We start from the raw sequence: 11,001 nt of genomic DNA on the forward strand, positions 1-11,001 counted from the left end.
AAAAAAAAAAAAAGACTAAATGGCTGAGTTCAGATCAGAGGTTACACACAATGACTGATCACCAGTGTTTTTAGTTGTGCTGGCCTGGCTGCCCTGCTGTCCTGAATCAGTTCAAAATGTTTCCCTTCCATTGTCATTCTGAATTTGGGGAAGAGCCAAAAGCCACACAATGCCAGATCTGGTGAATGAGGTGGAAGAGGACACACCGTCACGTTTTTAGGAGCTGGCCTTTCCGCCGGATGGTGCTCACTAGCAGAATTCACCATATTTTGACCACATCTTATAAAAAGAAAGTCAAGAAGCAGGACTTCCAGTATACCTTCAAAAAGTAGTAAGAACCATGGGATAAGTGTGTTTGAAGCAAGGGGGATTTGTGGCAATGTGTCTTTACTATAATGAATTTTTATTTAAACACGCACCATAGTTTTCAATCACACCTGGTAGGAGAAGATTGCAGAAGCACCCTCATCTCTTCTGATTGCCCAAAAGCCACCTGTGCTGGGTAGATAAAGACCATCTAGAACATCTTCTCCGGTGTGGACATGATCAGGCAACCCACGGCATGGCAGCATAAGGGAGCCACCTCCCCGCAAGCCAGGCCTAGGGATTCTGGAGGACACGAAAGTCCAAACACTGCCCCGGGACTCATGGCATTGTGCTCAAGGAGACCTGGCAGCTGCACAGGGATGCATGGGTAAGCAGCAGCGGTGTGTCCACATGGGAACTGCACAAGCCCTCAGCTCCCAGAACAGGAAAGCCTCTTTGAAAGATGGTACTTTACATAGGCCATGAAGAAAAAGAAGAACATGAAGGTGAGGGAAGAAGCGAAAGGACCAGTCCACAAGAGGCAACCATGTGAGCAGAGCACTCAGGCTTTGGCCACAGGGAGTCAAGTCTGCCTAAGAAGGGAACAAGGGGACCGACACCGGGAGGGCCAGAAAAAAGGTACAACAGGTTATGTGGTCTTTCCTGCAAAACAGGGCCTCCTTCACCGCTCTTTCTCTGTCTCACTGGGGTAGCCTTTAAGCTTCCCCCGGCCCCTTCTACTAACTGTGTTCCCAGAATTCAGGGATTAAACTCAATAACGGATTTTTCTAAATGTTCCAGTACTTGTCCCGGTGATGTGGGTCCCAGAATCACTTACTGTCTCTCAAGACTGAAATACCTGGAATAGCAACCACGTCTGACACAGGACTCATGAGCAAGAGCTCAAATCTGGAACACTAAGGATTAATGCTACATTTCTACTGCTTTATTCAAAGTCTGTATGCAGTGGAGCTCTTTAAAGATTCCCCGAAGCAGCTCTCCGTGTCTGTTTCTATTTTTAGTGGTCCCCCCACCTCCGGTACTAGAGATTGAACCCAGGCACTTTGTACTGCACTACATCCCCAGCCCCTTTTTTATTTTTTATTTTGAGATAGGTTCTCCCTAAGTCATTAAGTTGTCCAGGCTGGGCCTACTCTTGTAATCCTCCTGCTTTGGCTGCCAAGAGCACTGGGATTACAAGTGTATGTTACCATGCCCGGCTTGATTCTAGTCTTAAAACATTACCTCTGGGCTGATGAAAGAAAGCCAGGTCATTGCACTGAATTTTAAGACAGAGACGAGCAAAAGCAGGGAACTATTTTTAAACTCATAGTAATATTTATGCAAAGGTCCAGAGGCTTGCGTATACCTCCTCAGCCCATCCCACCTCCCCCTACAATTCAAGACTATGCGTTGGCAAAGTAAGATGCTTAGCAAAGCCCTAGAGTCTGATCCAACATCAGAGTTCCTAGAGAGACACTCTAGTATCCTGCTTGGCCCATCAGCGGCTCTCCAAAGAGGTCCACAGAGTCTGGATGAGATGGAACTACGTGCTCAGGGAACTGTCACTGCCTTTGCAGTTTGGTCCACGCCAAACTCTTCACTTGTGCCTTGTGGGCATTTTTGTCTCTCACAGTCTCAAGATGACACTGGGATGGTAACAGAAATGTGAGCAGGTGCACCTATTAAATATGTATATAATTCCGTCCTCTTCTACTCACTCACAAGATGTAGAAAGTCACCTAATAAAAAGACAGACAGGTAGGAGGAAAAAAATACGCATTTTTTTTTTAGTACCCAAGAATGCAAGTGGGCTCAGCACAACAGCTTTCCACTGAAAATAAATGCAAGCCAATTAAAAATTCAGTTTCTTTTCTTTCAGCTAATTCCTCAGGTTTTGCTAATTAGCAACTAATAGTTCTGTCATTTGAGCTGGGGAACATAAGGAAGAATACCAGTGGTGTGTTTTCAATCAAAGCATTTGCATGGAGAAATGAATCACATTTTCCATGAGGAATTACTGCTTGGGAGCAGTTGGGGGCAGAAGCAAAACAGTCTTTACACAGCTATAAAACTGTAAAAGGGACCTGAGCTTTTGGAAAAGCAGGCATCTTTCTGCCCTCCCTTAAATGAGCCAGTAAAGGCCTTGAACGACAGGACTAGGGGATAGGAGGAACTTCACACAAAGATCCCTGCAGGGACAGCTTGAAAACTAGACTCTTCACAGTAAGAGGGAAGACACTAAAACACATGATCTCCATACACGGGAAAAGAATAAAAGCTAAGTGTCGATCCAGGTACAGGAATGCTTGAATGATTATGTCACCTGCCTTTACAAGTTTTTTTTTTCACCGTTAAGTTTATTGGTACATTTAAAGCAAACAACACAGTTACATTCATCGTTGGGATCCTGTGCCTTTATATGACAGGTCTTGGTTCTTATTTTTTCCCCATATCCCTGACCTCCCTTCACCCCCTTCACCCTTCCCTATTTACAAAGACCGTGTTTCCATTTTTTCCCTTTTTCACATCTTTTCTTTTCCCTTATTTCCCCATTTCCCCTTTAGCCATTTTGATAGTATGAAATAGGAAGAAAATGCAAGTTTATAAAACAATTAACTGAAAGCAGGGGTTGATGGGAGTCTGAAATATCTGGCTACAGATGGAGCAGGGGTAAAAAAAAAAGTCCACTGAAAAATCTGTGGCAGGAGATGGGGGTTTGCTCTCCCTGACTACAAGAGGAGCATATCGAACAGGCCCCTAAACAGTCTCCCAAGTTAGAAAGCACTAGTGGTCCTACAGCCCACCCCAAGTCTGAGCTATGCCGCAGGCTCCTCTGCTTTCTTGCCTTGATATACAGCCTGTCCACACACAGCGACCCTTCATGAGAACACCCCCGCGCCCCTCTGAGGATTTTATTCCAAACATATGTGGCGGATGTTTGAAGTGCCCGCTATCCCTCAGATTTGTCTCTCTCTCTCTCTCTGTTTTTTAAATCAAACCTAAAATACACTGAATTCTGCCTGAGATTTGTGAAGATGCAACACTGCATACCCAAGTATAATAAAGTCTTATGCAATAAAAATCTTACAGATGTCCTTCTGAAGGAGAAAAATAAAAAGGAATTTTTTTTCTCTTTTTCCGGTCTTACAGGAAGCCTACCCACACTTTAGAAACACAAAGTCAGTATATATAGAAGCACAAATTAGGCATCTTGAAAAGTCAACATTTTTCCAACCACAGAGAAATGAAGGAATCACTGCGCGAGCTCACAGAGTCAGGGACACAGGGCTGGAGGAGTCTTTTCTTCTAACAGAGCTGGCAAACAACTTGAGGGATGGGGAATGGCCCAGGCGGATGTTTTTCCACCTTGAGCGTCTGAAGGTTTGCAGTGCATGTAGGTTATGGGTCAGCCCTTCAGACCAGGACAAATTTGATCAGAATTTTACGACTTGTAAACAGAGGTTACTTTTCAAATACACCAAAAAAAAAGAAAAAAAATTCTTAGGAAATTGATCACCTTCAGCTCACATCAGTCATTAGCTTTGCTTGGCTAATTAAATCCATATGAGGTAAGTAGATTTTATCACCAAGTACCTTAAAAAAAATTCTTGTGATACTGTTAGAAGATTAAACAACCTTTTGTAGAGGTTATAACCTCTAAAAAAAATCAAGTCACATTCCATCTAAATCTAAAGGCTTAGTTTTAGCTACCTTTACATTATTTGATATGAATAAATCATACTGCACCTATTTTCTGTATTTATTAAGTTTGCATTTGTTACATAAAACCCTTTCTGCTAAACATTGAAAATGGTTAGACTTCTCATGCATATTTAAAAGCTTTATGATGTTTTTGCTTACAAAATAGAAAATGATTATAATCGCTCTAATTTCCATAAGAAAGGATTATCTCTGGAAAAGTCAGAGGGCAGAATTCTAACAACCTCAAGTCTTTTCCCCAGCTTTCTAACCTACTTGTTTGCTAATCTGTGTTTATGGAGATACTGGTTTCAGGGAACCAGCAACAAGTCAGGCTATAGTAAACCAAACATCACCGGGACAAGTACAGATATCACTTGGTTTAGAATGAACAAACCACCTGATGATGGTGGCACTGGTGATGGTGGTGATGACAGAGAAAAAAACAAAGGAAGAGGAAAAAGGATGAAGGGAAGCACCTCAGTAACTCTGAGGAGCTTAGTTTGTGCCACAGATTTTACCAAAGACTTCATTTCCACTGTCCCAAATCACACACGAACACCAGGGCACAGACAGTCACGCCCAGGACCCTCACTCAAGGGACAGGAAATGATTCGCGAAGCCGTCAGCACACTCGGCTAAGGTCACTCAGGTAGTAAGTGAAAAACTGCAGCTTGAACCCAAATCGCCTGCATCCTGAGACAATCTATGCAATGTACAGGATTCCTGCTCCTACTAACTACATACCGATCCAGTTTATTTGGGTGAATTTAGGAAATACATAGAGATAGTAGGTTAAACAATCGCACTTGTCATTTGGTTACAGACAGCTAACATTGTTTATAAATTATCACATAATTTTAATACTGATGTGAACAATATACTGGGGGACACTGAAGTGCTACCATTTAAAGGCGCTGTGCCCTAAAAACGATAAATGAATTCAAATCCTACTACAAGCTCTCCAGTGCCCAGGAGGTGGGTGCCAAGAGATCACTGAGAGAGGAGGAGGCTTCCAGGTGGAGAGAGAGGTGGCCCCTCCAGTGACCGGCAAAGGACTGAGCCGGAAACTGTTAAAACAAATGAACCAAGATCAAGCTGCCAATTGTATGCAGAGAAAGTTAACGGTTCTCTGCCCACTACCTGCAGCCAAAAGAGATGTACTCATCAGCTGTCCTGACTAATTAAATACCTCTCTAATTCGTGGGCATCTGGAAAAGAAAACAAAACATCCATATGTGATGGGAAAAGTTTTTGTTCACACAGAAAGGTAGAAACAATACAGAGAGCTTGTGGGCAAGCAGCTAGACTTGCTTAAAAAGAAAAATGTAAGTGTGCTAGAGGGTATAGAAATACAGGTAGGAAGGAAGTGAAAAGCCCTGATTTTAAAAGAGACTCACAAATAAAAATGTATTGTAGAAAACTTCAGAATGAGCTCAGAGAAAAAGCCAACAACACTATTTTAAAATCTTCATTCTTACAAGAAATGAAAATAACAAAACAAAATGATAACAACAAAAACTCTAACTGAAAGAAGAGTCCACGACCCGGACATCTTCTCCTTATTATATAAACCTCTGCAGCAATAAAACTGATGAGCACTTTTCAAAGAGAGAAGCAATAGCCTTAAAATAAAAATTTAGAAAAATCCACTAGACCTTTGCTTCCATACTTCTGACCACTTCTTTAAAAAACACCCTTTCCATTTAAAACGTACTGTATCTCCCATTTTTTTCCAACAATATGATCTGGTAGAGGGCGAGAGGCAGTTGCTGAGACTTAAGGTTGCTACGACGAGGCCCTTTGATCTGATGGGTGTACATTCCGCTTTGCTGCAAGCCAACTAACGAAGGGATGAAATTAGCTTTTATCCTGGGCACTTTTCTTGAGCAAAAAAACGTGCACTAATCAGCTGTCCTCACTAATCAGTCATCTGGCTAATGACCTTTTGCCTTAAAACACTAAAATTTCTGAATGATGTGGAAAAAGGGAAACACAAACCAGTCCCCCTCTCTGGACCTCAATGGATCATCTGGAATTGGAGCCAGGAAGGTTAAATGGCAAGTCTGAATCCTGGCAAGGTGATAAATCTGTAATTAAGAGCTGCGTGCTTTGGCACCTCAATATGAACTTCATTATCCCACTACCAAATTGTGTTTTTTCAAAACGAGAAACAGGCCAGAAATAAACTGAACCCTTATATAGTTTCCCTTACATCCTTTCTTTGGAGAAAACTATTGTATACTTGTGCTCAGAGACCTGGTCAGTTTCTTAAACTTTGTTAGGGCTGCAAAAGGAGCTTCCAACATCTCTGGTGAAAGAAAAAAATTATTCCGTGTTAATAAATTTAGCACCGAGTTGCTAAAAGAGGTTTTGTTTGTTTGTTTGTTTGTTTTAAAGAGTTTGTTTTAAGAAACCATTAAACACAGGAATAGCCAAAATCATTAAATCAAAAATCATTAAAAATGAAAACAGTTGTCATTAAAGACTTCTAATGCAGCTTGCTTTAGCAACTTCCTTCACGAACCAATTTTTATCCTGCAGCATCTTTTTGAATGCAGCCAATCTGGTTCTGGTTCTCAGGGAAGGTCCACGTCCACGTGCGTGTACTATGAATGGACCACCTTTCTGAGAGTCACCCCTAAAAGGGCTTGAAATGGCTTCAGCAGGAAAGAAAATGTCTCTAAGAGGAATGCAAAAGGAATAGAAGTAGGAAAATAAAGTAGAAAAAAAGTTAAGCCATTTTTATAAACTGTACAAGACCATTGTTTCATAAAGCACTTGTGTGCGTCCATGTGCACACGCACGTACACACACACACACACACACACACACACACACCGTCACAGCCTTCTCCATAGCTCCTGAACAGATGCCCAGGGTCAGGGAGGAAGCACTTACGGTAGTGAGGCTCCATGTAACCATTCCTTGGGTCCATGGCGAACACGGTCCCGCGGTAAGGAACTGAGGGCTCTGCCAGATGTGGGAGGGACCCATGGACCTCCTTCTTGATCAGTGAGGCCCTTTCGTCGCTGGACGTTGAAGGCTCCTCACTGATTTTGCTGAGCCCCTGAACATTCTGTGGCTGCATTGTGATTGCGTTTCTTCTCTCTCGGTGATAGATCTGTCCAGGACTTTCATCCTCTAAAGAAAGAAGAAGAATGAAAGATTCGAAAAGCCACATTAAGAAGCAATAAAAAAAAGACCTTCAACCAGTTCAGTCTCCCTCTCTTTTCCTGCCCCCAAAGAGAAGCCTGTTTCCCCTTTCTGGTAACCGTGCATGCTACACACCTATGATGGGGTTTCTGTAAGACAAACGTGCCAGTGAGTAAAGGTCCAGAATACACAGGAAGGGATGAAGCAGGAAATTAGCCTATTAAGCCAAGACCCAGGGGGTGGACAAACCATTTTCAGACTCAGGGCTGACTCTGCCACGGGAGCATTCCATATGGATGTGCCAATATCCCACAGGTCCCACATGTCCCACGGGTCCCACATGGGTCTGAAAGTCTCTGCAGCCTCAACACATGTGTGTTCCGCCGCCCTTTGTCCACCCTGAGGAAACGGTCTCTGGGATGATGAGAAGTCCAGTTGCCTGGTGGGGCTGTTGGTGGCTCTGGGTGGGGGGTGCCCAGATTTTGCTTTGTTCCTCAGAGGATGTATGACCTATTAGAAAGTGATCCAAGAGTTTCTGTGCCATTTTGTTTTGTTTTGCTTGTTTGTTTTTGTAGTCAGACTTGTAACCCACAGAGACCTAACAGAGGCAGAAATGAAATGGAAATCCCACTGGTGTCAAGGAATAAAGATGCCTCCTGAGAGATTCCTCCTCCTCCTGCTAACACACAACACCAGGACACCAACAAGAAAAGGAAATGAGACTGGAAGTCTGGACTTTGGACTCTTCAGGCCAATGGAGGAAGGCTCCAGTGATACTGATACCGGTCGATGCATTTCTCTAAACAGGTAAGAAACACATGGACGAAACTCCATGGAGAGTTGCTAACCAGCTCCCTAATACTTCAGCTCCCTTTGATCTGTAAGAACTTCCTGTTTATCCACTATGGCTTTCTGCAATGTGATCAATCCATAAAATTAAAGACAGGTAAAACCTAGGGCAGGTTGCCTAACTCATCTGATCCAGTCACACAAACACTCTCAACTCAGCACTTCCAAGCACAAACTATCCTCTAGCAGTAAGGACTGATGGACACAAGGATATCCATGTATCGCTCTAAACATCTGCTTCAAAACTGGTTTCACAGTCCTCACCTCAAAATAAAAATCAAAAACTATTCTGGAGGATACGTATAATAATATTGTTGTCCATTTCAGATGGGGACTTTGAATTCATCTTACCAACATCTTATCTTCAGAGTAAGCAACAAAGCAGAAAAGACCAGCTAAAAGCCTCTGAAAACCAGAAAAACTAGGCCTTAATAGATTCAGATTCAGGAGAAGGTAGAGCCACACACACAGGCAACCCACAAAAATATAGACTAAAAATAACACATGCTGTTTTGTCAACTAAGGACTTGAACTACTACCTAAAGTCAGTAACAACTTCAAGTCATTCTGCTCCTGTGCAGGACTTGAAACATAAGCAATGAATTTTTAGCCTAGCAAATGGCTTGGAAAGCAGAACAGAAATGAGGTATGCTTTGGTCCTTATGCTGAATTTGCTGACTACTCTAAGGTAACGGTGAAATATTATTTTAGTATCGTTATGTGCAGATCTTCACTTTAAAACCTTATAATTAAGGCATTCATTACAAGTTTAATCTATCAAGCAACAACTAAAAAAACATAAAAATTGCCATAACCCCACATTTTCACATTAATCTTCCCAAAGGAATTCAAATTATGCTTTTGGTAATTTTAAAACAAACGACATTTCAAAATCCCTACATTTGTATTTTTCCTTCTAACATGTTTAGGCACAGGTCTGCCCTTCTACTTCCTTAGCAGTGAAGTTGCAGGCCACAGGAACAGGGTTTTGCAGTTGTATAAATGCAAAAGAGGGTCAAAAACACTAAAACTTGTGTCAGTTTTATAAAAATTTCTTTTACCTACAAATGCACCGAGTCATATTTTCCCCTAATGGGCACTTTGTGTGAAGCCTTTGTTTGAAATTCCAACCCGAAGTGACTTTCTAGCAGAGGTGCTTGTTCTGTAGAATGGACTTTCACCCAGGAGCTAGGAAGCCCTTCCTGGGGGGACTCTGACACGTAATTAGCATTCTCTGGGAAAGATGAATAACGAAGCTCTACTAATCTGTTCCAGGTTTAAAACAGGATTTTCTTGACCTAATCTTCCTAGAAGAAATCCACTTTTCTTCCATTAAAACTGCATCCCTATAATAAATTCAAGTTTCTTTGAAATGATGTCTTTCTGTGGCGAGCATTTGAATCCAACTTCACCGATAACTGAAGGATCGGTGTAGTCTGACCAGACAGCCTCCCAAGCCTTGCCCCCAACCTCCTGGGAGAAGGAAGCAGGAGCCTCAGGAGAAGGGTGTAGAAATAGGGGCATCTGCTAGCTACATGATAATTTCTGAGTTATCCCAACCTGTGTGGATATTAAAGTTATAACAAGAAGTAAGCAAAGTTCAAATATTTAATACAGAAAATACATCATTCCCTTTAGTGAAGTTAAATGCAGGCGAGAATGTTTTTTAAGGCAAAAACACTCATCGGTACACTTTACAGTAGTTGGTGCTATGACATTTCTACCTAATGCTTCCCCCAAAATGAAAATTCCAGCAGACAAGGACTTCGTGAAGTTTACCTCGTGCAGAGTTGCTTTTGATGCACTCACAGATAAAAACCTGACAGTACACATGCTTCTGAATACAAACGGCTACCAGTCTTGAAAGCACTCTGCATACAGGGAGAGAGAAACTTTGCAAGCTATCTTCCTGCCTGCTCTTATGAATTCAGCAACCAATGCGGCAAGCCAAAAAGACGAAATCTGTCTCATCTTGTTCAGCTGAGCCAAGCTGTTCAATAAAGTTTGAGAGTCAGCTCAGACAGGCTATGCCAGGCCAAATTATTGACAGAAACATAGTGTCCACCATGGCAACAAGCAGAAGTCGGCTGCAAAAATGTAAGCAAACAGCCCACTGCTCCAAGAGCATCTGCCAATGGGTTTTAACAGCCAAACACAGGGCAACTGTTTGAGCTTCTCTCTGCTTAACAGCTGCAAACCCGGAGGTCAAACCGAAATGTGCAATTCACTAAAAGACTTCAGGAAAAAAAAATGGACTTGAAATACCATCATCACAATCCCACTTTTTACCTCCTTTTTTTCCTGTATATCCTTGTTCAAATGCAAGTGAACAAACTTTTGCCCGCAAGGGGACAGCTGCCCAAAGCATCACATCTTAGAAGCTGCCCCAGATTTTCCAAACTCATCCAAAAGAAACAGACATGGATTCAGGCATTCTTGGTACAGGCAACTCAGAAAAATTAAAAGCTGCTTCAATGCACACAGTGCTTAGGATGTGGATCAAAAAGGTCTGGACAAAGTAATCCTGCTGCATGAAGCAAGACTCAAACATATGCTCCTCAGTGCTGGCTTCTAAACTCCTGTGCAGTCTGTCACTACAACTGAGGAGGCAAGTGCTTTTCTGCACGGGACTTGAGAGAGAAAAGTTTCAAACAATTCTTCAAATGTAAAAACCAAATGCTGCCAGGCATCGCTAAGCAGGGACACCTCCTGTCACTTAAATAAAATGGCTAATGAAGAGCTCATAGCACACGTGTTCACCATCCTTTCCCTTAACATCGATGCTCAGCTGAATCACCCTCGCCACACACACAATCCCATTTTAATACCATGACTCCTGTCTTGCCCCAGACCTGGCAGCCATGAGGGTAAGAGAGCAGATCATACTTACAACTCAGTTCCCAAGCTCTGGCTAGCTACTTTCGGCAAACTTCTCTCAGGGATCTTTCTCTAGCTGTGCAGACCCTCTAGGAGAATTCACCTAGTCTC

At 42.4% G+C, this 11,001-nt stretch overlaps 1 protein-coding gene across 4 annotated transcripts in view; it reads right to left on the bottom strand.

Moving 5' to 3' along the window:
• Gli3 (GLI family zinc finger 3) overlaps window positions 1–11,001 on the bottom strand; it is a 296,986-nt gene that overhangs the window by 169,222 nt on the left and 116,763 nt on the right. For 3 of the 4 annotated variants that reach the window (XM_010610855.3, XM_010610854.3, XM_010610856.3), the window contains one exon: window positions 6,910–7,152. In XM_010610855.3, coding sequence (XP_010609157.1) covers window positions 6,910–7,152 — 243 coding nt within the window. Of the gene's footprint in view, window positions 1–6,909; window positions 7,153–10,903; window positions 10,968–11,001 lie in introns of those variants that run through there. The other variant, XM_010610857.3, reaches the window with a different exon arrangement.

Source organism: Fukomys damarensis, unplaced genomic scaffold (assembly GCF_012274545.1).
Source record: "Fukomys damarensis isolate Sample0158 unplaced genomic scaffold, DMR_v1.0_HiC HiC_scaffold_17, whole genome shotgun sequence".
NCBI classification, from domain to species: Eukaryota; Metazoa; Chordata; class Mammalia; order Rodentia; family Bathyergidae; genus Fukomys; species Fukomys damarensis.